The sequence below is a fragment of the Oryctolagus cuniculus genome, chromosome 4, assembly GCF_964237555.1.
Source record: "Oryctolagus cuniculus chromosome 4, mOryCun1.1, whole genome shotgun sequence".
NCBI classification, from domain to species: Eukaryota; Metazoa; Chordata; class Mammalia; order Lagomorpha; family Leporidae; genus Oryctolagus; species Oryctolagus cuniculus.
Genome location: NC_091435.1, coordinates 143,347,585 through 143,367,181, shown reverse-complemented (window position 1 = coordinate 143,367,181; position 19,597 = coordinate 143,347,585). Strand labels below are relative to the sequence as shown.

Sequence of the window (19,597 nt, the reverse complement as noted above, 5' to 3'; positions counted from 1 at the left end):
TGGGCCATCCTCCACTGCCCTACCAGGCCATAGCAGAGAGCTGGATTGGATGTAGAGCAGCCAGGACTCAAACCGATGCCCATATGGGATGCCGGCACTACAGATGGCGGCTTTACCCTCTGCGCCACAGCGCTGGGCCCAAGCTTCGTCTTTTAAAGTAGGCATTATATTAGGCTAAAGAATGTAAGTTAGGAAGTATTTTTTCTTAATGATTTTATGATAAAGATTGAGCTAGTAATAGTACGTAGAATACAGAGGGGGCCAAAATGGGAAAATGAGCCCTTGAGGGAAGGCTGGGAAGCTCTTCAGGGGAGCCCCTGTGTCTATGACAGCTGTTAGGGGAGGGTCTTTGGCTTCGACTGGCCCCTTCCAGAGACTGGGCACTTGCTGCCCTTCAAGGGAGACCAGCCCCTTTGGGGATCCTCTCATCCTTACAAAGTTCTTTCCTTTTTCCCTTCAGCCTATCCCACTGGACTTGCCACGCATGAACCCTTGCTGGCCTTGTTTCTCTCCAGCATGGGCAGTTTGCTCCTCAGTGGCATGATTTAAAGGCAGCCTTTCCCTATGGCCATTCTATTTTCTACCCACCCATCCATCCATCCGTCTGTCCACCCACCCACCTATCCATCCATCCAGTCACCCAGCCACCCACCCATCCATCCACCCACCCAGCCACCTGCCCATCCATCCACCCATCTGCCTATCCATCTTTCCTCCAGCAAAGACTTGTGGGCTGCCCCTGACACATTCTTTGTATTTGCCATGTCTGAGCCTCACAACAGTTTTGTTAGATGCTGTTAGCCTTTTATAGGTGTAGAAACTGAGCCTCAGGGAAGCTCAATAGATCACCCACGTTCGCAACCTGAGAGAAGCAGCACCAGGAAGGACCCTGATCAAAGTCTGTCCAAAGCTCCTTTGGCCACCCTGTGCTATTGTCAGAACTAGGTGACCAAAAATGACATGGTACCTTCTTTCCTGGTGCTCTGGGAAACACCCCAGGGGCGGCCTGGGTGGTACTGGGGAGGGAGGGAGTGGCCCATGCACGATGCCACAGTGAGGCCGCAGCGGCCATGGAGGAGGTGCAGCCCTGGCCCCGCCTGGCAAGGAGAGGCAGGGAGGGCCCTCCTTGGTCTTCTCGTCAACTCTGAACCTCTAAGTCATCCGTGTAGTTTGTATAGCTATTTTTCATTTTGAAAAAGAAAAACAGAAGCTCATAAAGGATAGCAAGCACGTGTGCCCAGTACCCCAGAGGAACAGATGTGACCGTTGTGTCTGCACTCGATCCTGCCCAAGGGCGGGTGGGGCTAGAAAACATGGTCCTTGCCACTTGGCCTTGCTGATGGGGGCCCGTCCTCAGGGTGGGTTTGGGGAGCCTTGCTGCTGAGTGCCCACGTGCTGGCTGTGCGGCTCCTTGTCTCCAGCTGATTCAGGGAGAGTGTCGGCGGCTCAGAGACGCTCCTTTTGCTGCCTCTGGCCACTACAGGGGAGTAGGATAGGACTCATTTCTGGCTTTGACCTTTTTCAGCCACCCCACAGACACCTGCACTGACCATTGTGGGCTGAGGCCAGGCTGCAGAGCGTCTGCAGTCACAGCTGCGCCGCCAGAACTGTAGTTTAAATGGTAGGTGTGGCGATTGGAAAGAGGCAGAGAGAGAAAATACGATTCTCTTTTTATAACTAGACGACAGCAGTTGGTTAGCAGCTCATCTAAAATGATCTTTAACAAGATGCATTTTGTATTCAAAAGCACAAAACCACCTTAAAGTCAGGAGAGCAGAGGACGGAGGAGTGCTTCCTAGTCCCTGTCTTCACCTGCTCCAGCTCGTCCTCTCAGCTCTCCCCAGAAGAACGTGCCCTGGGTGCCTGGTGCCCCGTCCTCCTCTGCCAGGCGGGAGCGAGGCGGAGAGCAGCTCTGCACTCTGCAGCTGCGCAGGCTGCGGGCTCCGTGGCGGGAGGCAGTTCCTCGCCCTGCTGGGGCCGCCTCTCCTTTCCACCCACCGCCTGCCTCCCCAGCGGCAGCCTGGCGAGATCCTGTCTGCGTGGAGCTTGGGCTTGAGTTCAAACAGCGAGCAAAGTACTGCTTTTTAAAGCTGTGCAGCAGAGATTCCGAAACTTCTGGAAAGGCCTTCCTTACCTCCCTTTTGGGTGAGTCATGGCTGGGGGCTGAGATCTGAACTAGTGTCATGCTGGGACGTGGGACCTGAAGCAGTCCCCAGTTCCTCCCGATTAAGTGGTGAGAATGAATGGCAATGTCTTCTGGCCCTGAGTTGCCAGCAAGGCATCACCCCACTGGGTCCTTTCCCTCCCTCTGATGGAAATGCTGCAAGAGTCGGCCAAGGCTCGGAGCCCAGAGACCTCAGTGAAGACAGTTGGGCGTATTTAAAAACCAATTCCTGTTTAATTATACAGAAATAGACATCTGCATTAGGTTTATAGGCCCAAGATTTATTTATTTATTTGAAAGGCAGAGTGAAAGAGAGTGAGAGAGAATCAGTCTTCCATCCACTGCTTCATTCCCCGAATACCCGCAGTAGTGGGGGCTAGGTCAGGAGGAAGCCAGGAGCTGGGAACTTCATACGGGTCTCCCATGCAGGGTGACAGCAACCCAGGTACTCAAACCATCCATTATCTGCTGTCTTCCAGGTACATGAGCAGGAAGCTGGGTTGGAAGTGGAGTGGCCAGGACTCAAAACTGGCGCTCTGATACGGGACGTGGGCATCACAAGCAGTGCTTCAGCGTGCTGCGCCACAACACCTGCCCCTACACCCACTTTTGAAAGAGAAGTTTCGGTGTAAAAAGAACCTACTCTCCACTCTGTTAGGCTGTCCCTGGCGTAGCTGTGTGGAGATTGGCTGGAAGTATAGTGGAGTGTAGCAGGCCTGCTCACCTCCTCAGGGGGGCCATGTTTTGTGAGGTTTAGAGACAGGTTCTTGCATCCTCAAAGCATTTTATATGCCTTTCAAAAGCAGAACTAGGGACTGGAGCTGTGGCACAGTGGGCTAAGCCTCAGTCTGCTGTGCCAGTGTTTCATATGGGCACTGGTTCTAGTCCTGGCTGCTCCACTTCCCATCCAGCTCTCTGCCTATGACTTGGGAAAGGAGGGGAAGATGGCCTAAGTACTTGGGCCCCTACACCTACGTGGGAGACCCAGAGGAAGCTGCTGGCTTCTGGCTTCTGATGGGCCCAGCTCTGGCTATTGTGGCCATTTAGGGAGTGAACCAGTAGATGGAAGACCTTTCTGTCTGTCTATCCGTCTCTCTGTAAATCTCTCAAATAAATAAAATCTTTAAAAAAACTAATTTTAAGTGCAGCCTCCCCCCCTTTATCCATCAGCATTCCCACAGACCATCTGGAAAATCGCCCCTTTTTAAGTAACCCACCATTTCATCTCTTTCTCTTTCACCTCCACTACACACTGGTGCCCCAGGGAAGAGGCAGTGGCAAAGGCATCTTTGTCGGTCAGTACCATCCTCTCAGAGTCCACCCAGCAGTCCCAAATAGCCGCTCTCCTGTTCTTCCTTCAATGCCTGCTTTATTGTAACCGGAGATGAGGGCAGCAGGGAGGAGCCGCTGTCCCAGAGCCTTGGGGGCATCTGTGCAGTCAACCTAGTGTGAGATGTGTGTCCCAGCCCTGCCTTTGCACCCACGGTCCTGGGGTTGAGGTTCCTCGGCAGAGCCGGAAGGCCTCATGCCCCACACACCCACTGAGGAAGCCAGGTGCCCTCTGCCACTCCCGGGCCACAGAGGCCGGCCAGCCTCGCCTTCCCATCCGTCCCCACTCACTGACCCCTGGCCTCACCCGCCTGCGGTGGACAGCGCCCCAGTCCACTTATCAGAGACTGGGTGGGTGTTTCCTGCATGTTTGAGATTTTAGGGAGGAAATGAAAATAAAGACACAAAGCCTTTGTTTTATTTCTGGACTCCAACTGGGGATGGCTGAAGAGATGGGAAGGGGAGCAAGAGCTGGCCACTTGGCGCTGGAACAGAATAACCATTCTAAGAGAGCCCTTCAGAGGGACTTTGCTATTTAGGGTTGGTAGGGGCCAAAAAGAGAGATGGGCAGAGGGCTGCAGGAGCCCCTGTTCGTGCAAGAAGAGGGCAGGGCAGCTCTTGCCCCAAACGGGGATCGTGGCAGCACCTGGTGTCCAGGCAGGGGCTGAGACTTAGCCGGGGGTGGGGGGTTGGGGGTGGGAGGATCGCCTGTGTGGCCTGGAGGGAGGCCCCCTCCTCCACGAGCCTCTTTTTCCATATCCATGATGGGGTGGCAGGGGTGGGGGGCATGTCCCAGCCCTGCCCCCCGCCCCCTGCACCTTCAGCATACGGGAGTCGGGTTCAGCCCACGTATGTGGAGGCAAGGAGGTGCGCTCCCCAGCGTCTCTTGCTTCTTCCCAAAGAGTTTTCTTTTGTAGAGGTCTCTAAGGGCATCATTAATTTTTCTTGAAAACTTTCCTGAGGACTCATGAGAGCCCTCCCACTCTGGCGTTTCCAGATTTCAGGCGCCATGCTGGCGCCTGGCCTCCAGGGTCAACTGTCTGCTTTGTCCTCGACGCCTTCATTCCCCAAGCCAGACTCTAAGCAAGGGCTGTGGGAGGAGGGGCGCCTGCAGCGCAGAGCAGGGCAGAGGCTACCACTGAGCACAGGCATCCTCCTCTCGCCCGGGCACGCCCTTGGAGAACTTCTCCCTGGCTGTCTCCCCAAACCCAGCACACTGCCATTTTTCCATGGACCAGTTTTCCTGGACACTGTCCCACGGACCATCTGAAAACTCCAACTTTCCACGACTTTGGGCTGCAGAGCAATGATGCCATCTATCCTGGACCAGGCTGTGGGCCACCCTTTTACTGAGAAGGGCCACTCAAGAGTTCATCTAACATGAGCCCACAGTAAGAGCCGGCAGGAGCTGAGGGGTTCTTCTTCCTGTCGCTACTAGCCAGATCCTGGCCCGCACACAGACCTCTCTCCTGATGTCCAAATGCAGGTGTTCAGTTCTGTCCCTTTCTGTTGCAGCATTCTGCCGAGTCGCCACAAGGCCTGGAGATGCTGTAGATCAGCAGATACTTATAGAGTACCTTCCATGGGCACGTGTTCCGCACCAGAGACACAGTGAGATTAAAACCGGTTGCATCCTGCTTTGAGAAAATATACAGGAGTCACCCCTTATCCATGGGGAGGCATCCCAAGACCCCCAGTGGCTGCCTGAAATTGGGGATAGTACCATATGTATGTATGTACTGCTTTTTCTTATGCAGACAGACCTACGACGGAGCTTAGTTTTATACACAGGCACAATCATAACTAATAGTGAGATCAAACAGTGTAATAATATCCTGTAATAAGACATTTCTGAATGCAGGTCTCCCTCTCAGGAGTCAAGACAAATATTCATCGTTTCAAAACTGCACTTGGCCTTGGGTAACTGAATCGGAAGAAAGCTACACTGCTGCTGTGGTCTTCTCACCTGGGCGGGGGGCGGGGCCTGATGAGCAGGTGGAGCCGTGGTCAGCCTGGCCTGCTTCTGCCTCCAGGTGGTCACTGCCCTCCTTCCCAACCCCGAGAGTTTTACACGGAGAGGTCTCTGATTTGCTCAAGGTTATGGAAGAAGTCTGCAAAAGCGGTATTGTGCAAATTACGAAAGATCTAGGCATGGATTTCCAAGCTTTCGGATACTGAAATAAACTTAAATTCCATTTTTCCTTGAAGTATCCTCATCCCGCTAGCAGAGGGCAAATGCTTTGATGGGTGATTTTTTTTTTTTTTCTGAAAAGTGAAAGCAGAGGGCTGGGAGCCAGGCCCCAGCCAGTACTGACCCCTGCAGTCCCTCGGAAGGGAGCAGATGCCAGCTCTGCCATCTCCGCCTTTTGCCCCCTCCTCTGCCCGTGCTGTGGCCATCCCACCTGGCCAGGCTGGTTAGGAGGGTGGAAACGCCCTGCAGCCTTTAGAGCCACTTGGAGATGGAAAGCGTGGCCTCAGGGTTTCCTGGCGGAGTCAACTCACGCTCAGGAGGGTCCCTGAGTGACTTTGCACCTGCTCCCCGCCTGGCTTCCAGGCTCACAGCCGCCCAGAGCCCACGCTGCGCATCCTGGGCCTGCTTGGCGCGGGAAGGTGCCGCACCTCCTGCCTGCTCGTTGCCATGCCTGCCTCGTTTTCAGGAAGTTCCCCTGTTCTTTGGCCCCCAGCCTACTCTCCGTAGTCTGGTTACTCTTTAAAAATGGAGATTGGATCTCCTCACCCCACCCCAGGGGAGAGCCTGGATCGCCTTTCTTTCTCATTTCTGGTCAAGCGTGAGTGTTCCCATTCTTCGTTCATGGCGTTTAACGTTTGGAATATAAATGAAGACAAATCAGAGCCATGGCCCCGCTTGGAAGGGCCTCTTGCTCCCGACTCCCTGGGCTGTGTCCCACCCTTGGGGTGGGCTGGGGGTCCCCTCCTGGAACTGTGCTGGGCAGCAGTGGCCCCTGCAGGCCAAGGAGCCCTGGCTGCTGCTCTCCTTGGCTCCATTTCTGCTGCTTTTCATCTCACAGCCGTGTGTGGCCACGGCCAGGCCACACCGAGGCAGTGCAAAAAGCAGCCCACCTTGGAGGGGCCACCTTTCGTGGGCCAGGGGCGGTGGCCAGCACCCTGGGGCTGGCGTGATTTTTCTGGGCTTACTCAGTGTGTCAGACATTTAAACTGGTGGCCAGTGTTTAAAAGGCGGGTGTGTTCCAGTAGATTTGTGGCCGCTCTGTCAAAGTGTTGACTGGCAGCCCCACTGCAGGTGTTCTGGTGGCGCCCCGGTCACTGGTGCAGGATCGCAGGAGCTTCTGCTTGCCAGGGACAGCGCTGCTCCCTTCTATCCCTTACCCATCCGGCCTCTGCCAACACGTGGATTTGGAATGTCTGTGTCTTCCCAAGCCCTTCTTTGTGCTGCTGCAGGGTTGAGATGCTGGGTCAACCAGGGCACACAGGAGGGCTTAGCAGGAAGCAGCTGTCTCAGGCAGGGGCTGCTGACGTGGTGGCCTCCGCTTCCTCTGTCCCCACCCTGCCGTCTTCTGGGCCACCTGCCAAAGGGGGCAGAAGAAGGCCACAGGTCCCATGGGGAGCAGCTCTGGGCGGCCACAACCTGCAGGACAACTTGTGCAGCGGGGACGTAGTCACCTGGGAGAGAGACGGGAGAATTCGTCTTGTGGCCATGGGGGGCTTTGGGGATGGGGCAGGGCACTCCAGCCCTGAAGGCAGCAGTGGCCCAGGAGCCAGGCCCTGAGTGCTGATGGGGTTCAGAGCTCTTGGAGCTTTGAGAGTGTCTGGAAAGGATCCTTTGTCGCCACTGCTTCTCCTGCTGGTGCTCAGGAGTGTTCAGTGGGACTCCTCACACGGTGTCTCCATTTGAGGGCCACCACCCCTCTCTCCTGGGTCCTGCATGGCCCCCAGCAAGTGTCCACCCCAGCTCTCTCCTACCCTGCACCTGAGCCAGGCTCCTGGTGGCTCCCGGTGTCACCCACATTTCAGAAATACAGCAATCACCTGCAGTGTCCCCATGCAGAAAGCTGGGCTGGGGTTCTTGGGGGCCCAGGGATGACAAGGCCTAACCCTCAGCCCCTGCCCCACTCTAGCAGGGGAGCTGACAGTGCCCACCTTGTGGCTTTGAGGGGAGAAGGAGGGAGACACATTCCCCACAAGAGCCAGGCGACCTGCTAAGAGCTTTGTGGTCAGACTCCAGTTGGGGCTGTACAACCTTGGACAAACCCCAGAAAGCCTTGACCTTCTTGGTTCTTGGAGGCCAAACAGTGCCTTCTTGGTAAGGTGGCTGTGCATTGTCCATGAAATAATGGCCACAAAGCACTCAGCCTGCCACCTGGCACCTGGCTGGCATCCCACGGGCTGAAGTGGCAGGGTTCAGTGCAAGAGGCCTCAGTGGGGAGGGCTCTGGGAACCCACAGGCAGCTTCTCCAGGAGGATCTCTGTGTTTTGGGGATTGGCAGATGAGCAGTGATGCTGGGCAGTGGCGGGGGGGCCCAGGCAGAGGGCAGGCCCTGCAGTGCGGGAGCCACGGTGGCAGTTTGCTAGGCCTTGGCCTTGGATTTGAGGTAGAAGGATGTTCAGGCTGCTGGGCAGGTTGGGGGAGGCACTGGCTGGGTCCAGCTTGTGCAAGGTTGCACAAGGTTGTGCCTGGGCCCTGAGAGGGACAGGAGGAGGGGCTGTGTGGAATCAGCCCGGGGAGAGGCAGGGCAGCCAGGTGAGTAGCTCCAGAGTGCTCAGAGGCTGGCTGGCTCCCTTGGTGGGGAAGCACCAGGCGGACCTCCCTAGTGGCACGCAGGTTCCTGTCCAGGCTGCAGAGAACCCCCGCTGTGCTGCAGGGGAGGCTGCCCTGGTGGTAGGAAAATATTAACAGGGCCCCAGGCACGGAGAATGCAGATCTCCAAAGAAAGCCACTTCCAACTCAGGGAAGTGTGGGCACCGTGGCAGCCCTGCCCTCAGGCCTGCGCTGGATTCCCTCCCAGCCTCCACGTCACTGATGGGCCACGGGACGGGGGTGAGGGTAGAGTGGGACCCCCGAGGCTGCGGGGCCAGCGCTGCCACTGGCCCCACTTTTACAAAAAAGAAAACTGAGGTACGGAGGGGTAATGGTTGGCCTAAGGTTGCAGGCTGCCAATTCCATAGTTTGAGTCCTTGGTGAGGTTCCAGGTGAGGGGCTAGCCCTGGGCTGGGCAGGGAGCAGCTGGTATGGAGTACCACAGGAGGTGGGCCGGGGCAGGGACAGGTCCCACGTAGGAACAAGGTTCTCAAGAGTGCCTGGTGCAGGCCAGCTTCTTCCCCGACCCTCAGGTCCCAGAGCCCGGGCCTGTTGGGCAGACTGTTCCAGTCAGCTCCGAGGTGGGGGCGGTGTGTGGTGCAGAGGTTGGGTGCCCATATCGGAGCGCCTGGTTCCAGTCCCAGCCACCTGGATTCCTGTCTGGCTTCCTGATGGTGCACATCCTGGAAGGCAGCAGGTGACAGCACAAGTAATTGGATTTTGGGAAGTGAGCCAGCAGATGGAAGATGTCTCTCCCTCAGTCTCTGTCTCCTTAAATGTGGAATAAAAATGAAAGCATATACTTAAAAAAAAGGGGGGATGTGGGTGGCAGGGATGAGGGCCTGGTGACCAGGATTTGCTTTGCATGCCCCTGAGGCCAGGACTGGGCCAGCTGAGCCTCCCACAGGGGCAGTCACCTGGCCTTGGCGGCCTCTCTGCTCTTGACTCCTCCCCTCCGACCCACTGCTGACCTCTTTCCAGCGCTCCTGAACCTGCTGCCTGTGCCCTGACCCAAATCCACTTACATGTGCCCACCGCTGCCGGCAACGAGAGGATGCCAGTGTGGCCGCTGGCCATAGCTCTGGACCCACACTCCGGTTTCACATCCTGGTTCTGCCACTTTCTAGCTGAGTGACATTAGAAAAAGTGGCTTTACTTCTCTGTGTCTCAGTTACTTTAACTGTAAAATGGAATAACCCAAGTTCTTACCTCCTATGGTCATAGTGAGAAGTAAAAGAGTTAATTTGGTAAAAATCCTCCAACAGCCTGTGACCCAGTGCTCATGCTAAGTGCTCCTGTTTTCCTGATGCGGTTCTGTAGGCGTTAGTACACTAGGTGGTTTGACACCTGCTCCGGGACTCATGGTACTGGGCTGGCTGGGTGGCTGGCTAAGCCCGGGCCCTGTCCAGAGGACCCCCACCTCCCACGGGGAAGGGCCCAAGCATTGGCAGTGGTGATAAAAAGATGGGTTGGTGAGGAAGCCCAAGGCGTGTGTCCCTCCCCTGGTCTCTGCCTGGACCTCGGGACTCCTGCCTGACCATTTCCGCCCTGCTGCCCGCAGTCCGGGGGTGATATGGAAGAGGAGCTTGGGTCTGCAGAAACACAGGGCCTTGTGGATTATCAAATGACTTGAGTGGCAGAGTTCTCTGGAGACAGCCAGCCAGGCTACTCTTGAGACCCGAACTCTTCCCGTGGAAAATGACGGCCATGAATCAGGAAGCTCTGGAGGGAACCAGAGGGCAGTGGGCTCAACCAGGGGTGGCAAACCCATTTTCTCTCGACCAGGCACCTCGTTCTGGCTGCCAAGACCACTGTGTTGAAGAGGATCCCCAGGTGCAGCCAGGAAGAGGCCCAGGATTGATTAGTGATGTCTGCTGTGGCTCTGGGTGTGGGAGGGGCAGCCCCAGGCCATGTGCTTGCCAGCCTCACTCCGTGTTTCTGGTCCTTGACAGCATGAATAGCACACGTGCCTCGTGTGGGGTGAGGTGTTCATCGTGGAGTGCGCTGAGTACTCTGGGGGCTTTGCTGGAAGTGCCGGGCGTGGACCAGCAAAGCCGGGAAGCAAGGGCTGCAGCGAATCCTTTGGGGGGCGGGGAGCGGTGAGGCCTTACGGACGCCGAGTGCCTCGGACCCCTCGCGGGTCGCACGCCACCTCTGCGCAGCTCACAGGTCAGCAGTGCTGGGGAAGCTGCCCGTTTCTGGGAATTGTGCAGAAGGGAAGGGCAGCTCCTGGAATGTGCAGCCATTTCCTCTGCTTGGGTTGGGTCGCCCCTCCCCAGTGTGGCCTCATCCCCGAGCTGGGCACACCCAGACATCACCCGAGATCAGCTTCCCAGAGCTGATGGCGCTCCATGGGAGTGGGGGTGCATCTCTCTCCCCAGAGCTCCAGCGACAGCACATGTGTCCTCCTCACGCCTCCCTACCCAGAATGCTTAGAGTTCTGCTGATGGGGGGAAGGGAGACTTTAAAACATCACGATAGAAGTAGACAAAAACCAGTGAACGCCAAACCGTCAGGCAAGCTGGCAGCATCTTTGGGAGGGGGGTGAGGGGTGCTCTGGGTTGGCCCCTGGCCCAGCCTCAGAGTCTGGGGTCCTGTGGTCAGAGCAGGAGACCAGCCACGGGATGAAGTGTGTGCTGAAGGTGCCCAGTGTAACTGTTGGTGTCTGGCCAGTGCAGAGCAGAGTCTGCCGCTTGGTAAGGGTCATGACTGCTGTTGTGGCCAGGGCTCTGGGATGCTAGGTCGGTGAGGGTGTGTGGCAAAGCCAGGGAGCCCACAGACCCCTTGATAGTGCCAGTGGCCAAAGCCATTTCTTTCTCACGTGCAGCTCGCACAGAATGAAGGGCATCTTGTTCAGAGGCTATTTTTTTTTAATCTTTATTAATTTGAAATTCAAGAGTTAGAGAGAATATCTTCCATCTGCTGGTTCACGCCCCACATGGCCTCGATGGCCAGCACTGGACCAAGCTGAGGCCAGGAACCAGGAGCTTCATCTGAGTCTCCCACATAGGCAGTAAGGCAGTATGGGCCCAAACATTTGGGCCATCTTCTGCTTCTCCCAGCTGGGAGCTGGATCAGAAGTGGAGCAGCCAAGACATAAACGGATGCCCATATGGGATGCAGTATTGCAGGCGGGGCTTTACCTGCTGTGCCACAGTGCCAGTCTGGGGAGCTAGTCTTTTGGGAAACAACTCTGTCAAAGCCCTAGAATCCAGGACCCTGGTAGAAGGGAGGCAGACTCGGTGAGGGTCTTAGCCACTGGGCACTGCCGTTTTGGGGTGCATATAGGCCCACTGCTGTCATAGGCATCCATATCGTGTTACTATCCCAGGTCTTTGCAGCCCTGCGTGGTGAGGGTGCCCGGAGCTGAGGCTGTGGAGGGGCCGGGGAAGTGTTCTCAGTCACTGGAGCCAGGCCGGTGGCAGGGAGAGCAGGGCCCCAGCGTGTTCCATGTCAGGAAAACATGCCATTGCTGATGACACCTCCAGCTTTTCACACATTCCCCGGAGGCCCTGCACTCGTGTTTTGTGGATGGGGACCCTGAGGCTCCGGGAAGTTAAGGCGTCTGTCCCAGGTCACACAGCGAGCCCGTGTTATAGCCATGAATGGAGCACGGGCTATCTGGATGCAGAGTCAAAGCTGTTACTAACTCCCCAGGCCGGCCCTCACTGAGAACCCCTGGGCCTTTCACAAGACTGTCCCCAAAGGGTCCCAGAGCCACCCACCACAGCTTGAAATTTGCTGGTGCCAGTGTTGTGGCACAGTGGGTTAAGCCACCACCTACAATGCCAGTGTCCTCTATCAGAGCACTTGTTCAAGTCCTGGCTGCTCTGCTTCTGATCCAGCTCCCTGCTAATGTGCCTCAGACGGCAGTGGATGATGGCTTAAGTACTGGGGCCCCTGCATCCATGTGGGAGACCCGGATGGAGTTCCAGGCTCCTGGCTTTGGCCTAGTCCAGCCCTGGTTGTTGCGACCATTTGGGGAGTAAGCCAGTGGATGGAAGCTCCTTTTCTCTCTCCCTCTCTCTCTTTCTCCCCTCCCTCTCTTTCAAATAAATAAATGCATCTTTAACAACAAAAGCAGAAACTTGCTGAGTAGAAAGGTTAAGCCCAGGTGCTCAGTCCTCCCAGCCATGCAGTTCTAGGGGGCTCCTGGCCTCTTTCAGAAGCACGAGACCTAGCCCTGCTGCTGGCGCGTAGTGGCCAGGCTGCAGATGGCTGCACCCAGTGTCCAGCAGTCAGTACATGGACCCCGAGCTGGCCCTGTGAGAGGCCAGGGACTAAGTATGGCTCTTGAGCCCACAGAGCTCATGATCTGCTTAGGGGGACAAATCTGACGTCCAGGAAACAACCTCAGACCTTGCCACGTGGTGCTAACTGTGGGGAAGCAAAGGGAGCAGGAGACAGCCAGCGGCCGAGAAAGCAGGTCTCTCCGTGTAAAGATGCCTGGGGTTTTCCCACACATGTTATTAAAATCGTTGAGGGAGCAGCATTGCCTCCTAGCAAGGAGTTTCCAGTATGAGCAATGGTTTGGGCCTGTGGACTGGGCGGGGCTGTGGGAGCAGGGTTGCCGTGGGAACCAGCTCTGCCGCCTCCACTGCCAAGTGGCTGCTGTTCCAAACTCTGGTTTCTGGGTGTAGGGGCTGCCTGGAGCCTCGGAGCCTTTCCCACAGAAGCAGTGCTCGGTGGTGGGTGACGGGCCACACCGGCCTGTTTGATCCGGCTGTGATGGAGCCGAGTTGGCCTTGGGAGTTCTCGTGAGGCAGAAGGAGAGGGCAGGAATTGTGGAGCTCCAGAGAAAAGCAGAGAGAGAACGAGAGCAGATATTTGGGTACCTTCTCGGGTTGGGCGTATTTCATAGTTTGCTTGCATGCTTACAGCAGCCCTGCAAAGTACGGTCCTCTAGCCAACCCATTTGGTTTTGTTTTATTAAAGATTTATTTATTTGAAAATTAGAGATAGAGTGAGAGAGAGAGAGAGAGAGATATCTTTCACCCACTGTTCCATCCCCAAATGGCTGCTATGGCCTAGATGGGACTGCGGTAGGTGCCTCTGGCACCTTGACTGTCCTTTCTCCTTTGTAAAGACTGCGTCTGGCCAGGCTTTTTCTCCTGCCCAGCAGAAGATATGGCCTGGAGCCTCGGGAATTGGGTGCTCTGTGGCTCCTTCCCCTACCCTGGTAACCCCTTCTTCCTGCCTGGGCTTACCTTTGCTTCTAGACAGGGAGAGACAGTCCTAGCCCCCAGGCCAGCTCCGTGGCTGCAGGTTGTGTCTGCGGCTCAGAAACCCCAGTGTTGAGCCTCTGCTGCCTTCCACATGCGTCTCCTCGGTACCAGTACTGTGCCAGGTGCTGGAGGGACAGAGAGGAACAAGATGCAGTCCCTCCCTTGTGCATGGGATAAAAGTGAAGATTCCAAGTGTGATATGGCCTCTGCTCCTGGAAGCATGGGGTGGAGGCATTGCCCCTCTTGGCCTGCACCTGGGGTCCTGGGTATGTGCACAGGACACAGTGTGTCCACAAAGCTGGGTGGGGGTGAGAGTCCATGTGAGGAGCTGTGGCATGGGTATGGCTGGGGAGGTCGTCCCTGGCCGCCAGTGGCAGGCCAGGAATGTTGAGTGAAGGAGCCTGGAATTGACCCATCCAGGACCCCGTCTGTGCTTTGTTAACCATGATGTCTAACCCCAAGTGGGAAGGGAATCCCATGGTCTCCAGGAGCTGCAGCACTTGGCACAGGGCACTGTGAAGAGAACGGCCCCACCCCTGACTGTATCCAACCAGCCACCTGGGCAAGCAGAGGGCGACCTTGAGCAAGTCCTAGGCAATTATATAGTTTGTGGTCTGAGCTCCCGCTCAGAGGTCCAGCTCTGGTCCTCAGTGTCATAATCTACTGGTGTATTTCCTCTTGGGTTTGCTTTTGCAAAGACAATCAGGAGAAGCACTTTTCCTTCGCGGTACCTTCCCACCCACTTGGTGTGTTTTGTTCGTGTCGCTGCTAGGAGGAAATGGAAGCTCAAAATCGGCCTTTCTTGCCGTGAGCGTGGCTGCTGTAGAAAACTGAAACGCTGAGGAAACAAAAAAGCCCCAATAGCTGCTCGGAGCCAGCCCCTGCCGTGCCACTCAGCGCCGGGAGCTACACCTGGTCGTGTGCACTCACAGAGGGGTGCCCTGGTGGTCCCCCAGCCTCCCGCTTGGCCACCTTGCTCCACGCCCAAGCATACCCTTGGACTCATGAGAGAAGAAGCGTGGGTTTCAGTCACAAGCACGGTGTCTGTTGTGCCGGGGCCGATTTGCTCCCTGGCCTCACATGTACAAGCGCGTACTCCCCTCCTCGGGCAAGTCCTCGGTGCCAGCACAGCACCGGCTTCGTGCTCGCGGAGAGCTCTGCAGTGACTGTGGGCTGGAGCCCCATGCAAATTAGCGTGGCCCCATACCTGACGCTTCTGCCTAACACCCTTCGTGGCAAACCACTGTAACAATCAGCTAATCCAGCCCTCTCACCTGGTAGAGAACGCAGCTGAGACGCAGAGCGGCGTGGAGCATGCAGGGGGCTGTCCTGGCCCCTTGGCGGCTCTGTGTTCCCCAGTCACACGCGCACCTGTTCCCCTCCCAGCTTGCACAGGGTCTGTGTCTTTCCTGCACAGAAGCAGGATCAGGCTCTGGCTCCTGGGCTCGGCTCGCTTGCACGTCCCCAGGAATGCCCTGCAGGAGGTGGTGTGGTTTCTCCCTGTGGCGGGGTCCACATTCAGCAGCTCAGGGCCCCAGCAACAACCAGACTTCTTCCCCATCTCTCCTCCTCAAGGGCTTAACACTTTGCTATGCACCTCGTGCTCCTGGAACCCATGGGATTCCATCCTCGTGGCAGAGCCTGGGTTCCCTCATGGTTCCTGAGTGCCAGCCTCTCCAAAGGCCACCCTGCACTTCTCGGCTGTTACCTCTTCACCACCAGCCCCAATCGGTTAAGGCTCCAGTCGGCCCTAGAACCTGGCCCCACCATTGCCAGTGGCAGACTCATTCCCCGCCTTGGCACTGTTGACATTTGCAGCTGGATAATTCTTTGTTGTGCAGTGGAGGAGGTGTAGCCGCATCCTGGCCTCCACTCCTAGATGCTGGTAACACCCACTCGCTTTTGGCAACCAAAGATATTTCCAGACATGGCAGATTTGAGTTCCTGGCCCCTGGCTCAGCCCTGGGTATTGCATGCATTTGGGGGAGTAACCAGTGGATAGAAAGAAGATCCCTGTATATCTGTCTCTGTCTCTCTCTGCCTTTCAAGTAAAAAAACAAAACAAAACAAAAAAAAAAAAAAACAAAATTAAAAATTTCTAAAAGAAAGGAGAAAACCCCGTGACTGTTTTCCCCACACCTCACTGCACGTGCTTTGCCTCCCCAGGTGTGACCCACCAGAAGCATGGCGACGAGCGCCGTCCCCAGTGACAACCTCCCCACGTACAAGCTGGTGGTCGTGGGGGATGGAGGCGTGGGCAAGAGTGCCCTCACCATCCAGTTCTTCCAGAAGATCTTCGTGCCAGACTACGACCCCACCATTGAAGACTCCTACCTGAAGCACACGGAGATTGACAATCAGTGGGCCATCCTGGATGGTGAGACCCAGCGGGCAAGCCTGCGTGCGGGAAATTTGGCAGGCTTGGGTGGGTGGGAGGATGATTCCCTCCGTGCCTCTGTTACAGGATGGTTGGTAGTAGGCCTTGTATGGTTGCCGTTGTAGAGGGCCTGAAAGCTTTGTGGGAACCAAAATGTACATTCAACACAGAGGCAGCCTAGAATCGTGCCAGCTCACTGAGGTCATGTTTGTTATTTCTTGCTGATCAGAAGCGCTGATTAACAGTTACAGCTGTCTCTAGCTAACAACAACAACAAAGTGAAGAGAAACAAATGATTTCTTGAGCATAGTTTGCTTAGTGATTGTCCCGCAGGGGGGAAGAAATCTTGGCTCTGACGTTGGGTTTGTAGTTGAGTCTAAATAGGTCTAGATTAGTACGTCTCAAAGTGTGGTTGCCCAGCCTGCAGCATCAGCAGCATCAGGGAGCCTAGCAGAAACACGGATTTGCTCAGGGCCCAGGCTGATTCAGAAATTCTGAGGGTGAGGCCCAGCAGTCTGTGTTTTTCCACACCCTCCCGGCCATGCTGGAGCTGGAGAACCCCCACCCTAGACTCTCACTGGCTGTGACCTTACGCTGCCTCTTAAACAAAGACCTGTCAATCACAGAGTGTGGGTCTAGGAAGGGAGCTTTGCGAACCACCACTGAGATGCGAGGCCTCCGTCGGGGATGGGATTTGCAGATATATTCTTCCCACTGTGGCTTGTGTTTCGTTCTCTTAACAGTGTCCCTCAAAGACCAAAGTCTTTCATTTGATGAATGCAGTCCATCGGCTTGGACCTTTAGGGACCGTGCTTTTGGAATTAAGAAATCTATGCCTAACCTGAGGTCACAGAGGTTTTTCATGTTCTTTCTCTAGAAGTTACATGGTTTTGGGTTTTATATTTAGTTTTATGACCAACTTCAATTAATTTTTGTATCTGCTGTGAGATATGGAGCACAGTTCATCTTTCTGTGCAGTATTCCAGCACTGCTTGTTGAGTGGATTACCCTTTTCCCCTCTGAATTGTACTTTTGCTAAACATCAGCTGTCCACACATTCTGCTCCTTTGATTCCTTCGTCTGACTTAATACCACACTGTGTTGATAGCTGTAACTTTATAGTAAGTCTTGAAATTGGGTCATATCAGATATCCAACTTTATTATTTGTCAGTTGTTTTGACTTGTCTGGATTCTGGGTATTTCCATCTGGATTTTAGATTCAGTTCACTTCTGGAATTCAAGACTTTGGGTGAGATTATATTGAATCTACGGATTAGCTTGAGGAGAACTGACATCTTCACAATGTTGAACCTTCTAACCTGTGAATATGGTATCTTTGCCATCAGCTCAAGTCTTTAATTTTCTCATCAGTTTATTTTGTAGTTCTAAGAGCACAGGCCTTTTATATTTTTTGTCAATTGTTTTTTACCTACATCTGTATTGATGCCATTGTAAATATTTTCTTTCATTTGTTTTTCTTAATTCTGGTTTTCAGTAGTTTGATATTAGTTTGTGAGAATATAAATACAGTAGATTTTTGAATTTTCTCTTTATTTGAGAGGCAGAGAAACAAACACAGAGGTCCACCGTCCACTGGTTTACTCCCCAAATGTCTCCAACTGCTGGGCTGAGCCGACACCAAATCTAGGAGATGGGAACTCAATCCTGACCTCCCAGGTGGACAGCAGGAACCCAGTTACTTGAGCCATCACCTGCCATCTTAAGGAAGCTGGAGTTGGGAGCCAGAGGCAGGCATTGAACCCCAGCAGTGCAATATGGGCTGGTGTCTTCACCACTAGGCAGGTGTCTTAAGCATTAGGCCAAATGACCAACCTTATGATAGATGTATGCATGTCAATCTTGTAACCTGATACCTTGCTAAACTCACTAGCTCTCATGGTTTTTTTTTGTAGTTCCACTGGGTTTTCTGCATAGACAATGACATCTGCAAGTAATGATGGTTTACTTCTTCCTTTGCAATGTCGACGGCTTTTATTTTAGTTTCTTGCCTTATTTCATTGACTGGAGCCTTCAGTACACTGTCAAATAGGGGTGGTGAGAACAGATGCTCTTGTCTTGTTCTTGATCTCGAGGGGGAAGTATTCAGTCTTTCAGCATTAAATATATTGCTAGCTGCAGGAATTTTTTTAAGTTAATTTATGTATTTGAAAGGCAGAGTTACAGAGAAAGAGAGGGAGAGACATAGAGTGACAGACATCTTACGTCCATTGGTTCATTCCCCAGATGCCTGAAACAGCTGGGGCTGGGCTGGGCTGGGCTGAAGCCATCTGGGTCTCCCATGTGTGGGTGACAGGGACTCAACTGTGTGAGTGCCACCTGCTGCCTCCCAGGCTATGCGCATTAACAGGTAGCTAGGTGGGAAGTGTAGAGGCTGGGACTTGAACCAGAAATTATGATGGGGCTTGTGGGCATCCCAGATGGCAGCTTAGCATGTTACACTGCCACACCTGCTCCCGTAGGTTTCTAACAGATGTCCTTTGTCACATCCAGGAAGTTCTTGGTTGTTCCTTGTTCACTGAGAGTTTTGATCAAGAATGGACGTTGAATCTCATCAAATGCTTTTTCTGTATCTACGGAGATAATCATGGGATTTTTCTTTTTTAGTTTGTTAATATGGTAAATTACACTGACTTTTTTTCTAATGTTAAATGAACTTGGCACCCCTCAAATAAACCTTACTTGGGTCATGCTGTATTATCCTTTAATATGTTGTTGGCTTTGATTTCCTGAAATTTTGTTTAGAATTGTTACATCTGTGTTCTTGAGGGATATTGTCTTGTCATGTGTTTGTCTTATTTTGGCCATAGAGTAGTGCAGACCTCATAGAATGAGTTGGGAAGTACCCTCTTTTCCTCTATTTCCTCAAAGAATTAGAGTGAATTTGGTATTACTCCTTCCTTAAGTGTTTGGTAGCACTTACCAATCAGAACATATTGGCCTGGAATTATCTATATAGGAAGATTTTTTTTTTTTTTGACAGGCAGAGTGAATAGTGAGAGAGAGAGACAGAGAGAAAGGTCTTCCTTTGCCGTTGGTTCACCCTCCAATGGCCGCCACGGCCGGCGCACCGCGCTGATCCGAAATCAGGAGCCAGGTGCTTCTCCTGGTCTCCCATGGGGTGCAGGACCCAAGCACTTGGGCCATCCTCCACTGCCTTCCCTGGCCACAGCAGAGAGCTGGCCTGGAAGAGGGGCAACCGGGAAAGAATCCGGCGCCCCGACCGGGACTAGAACCCGGTGTGCCGGCGCTGCTAGGTGGAGGATTAGCCTAGTGGGCCACAGCGCCGGCTAATATATAGGAAGATTTTTAACCACAAGTCTTTTTTTTTTTTTAATTTATTTGAAAAAATTAGAGAGAGAGAGAGAGGTTGTCCATCTGCTGATTCACTCCTCAAATGGCTACAACGGCAGGAGCTGAGCCGATCTGAAGCCAGGGGCCAGGAGCTTCTTTTGGGTCTCCCACATAGGTGCAGGGGCCCAAGGACTTGGGCCATCTTCCACTGCTTTCCCAGGCCATATCAGGGAGCTGGATCAGAAATGGAGCAGCCAGGACTTGAACCAGTGCCTACCTATATGGGCTGCTGGTGCTGCAGGCTGAGGCTTTAACCTGATGAATCACAGTGCTGGCCTCTTGTAACCACAAATTAAAGTTCTAAATAGATACAGGGCCATTCAGGTTGTCTCTTTATTCTTCAGTGATCTTT

The 19,597-nt window shown here is 54.1% G+C and overlaps 1 protein-coding gene across 4 annotated transcripts in view; it reads left to right on the top strand.

Annotated features, from left to right (window-relative positions):
- MRAS (muscle RAS oncogene homolog) overlaps positions 1-19,597 on the top strand; it is a 48,022-nt gene that overhangs the window by 4,928 nt on the left and 23,497 nt on the right. For all 4 annotated transcript variants that reach the window (XM_051818636.2, XM_051818637.2, XM_051818635.2 and 1 more), the window contains exon 2: positions 15,662-15,872. In XM_051818636.2, the coding sequence (XP_051674596.1) occupies positions 15,680-15,872 (193 nt within the window). In that variant the 5' untranslated portion in view covers positions 15,662-15,679. The remainder of the gene's footprint in view (positions 1-15,661; positions 15,873-19,597) is intronic.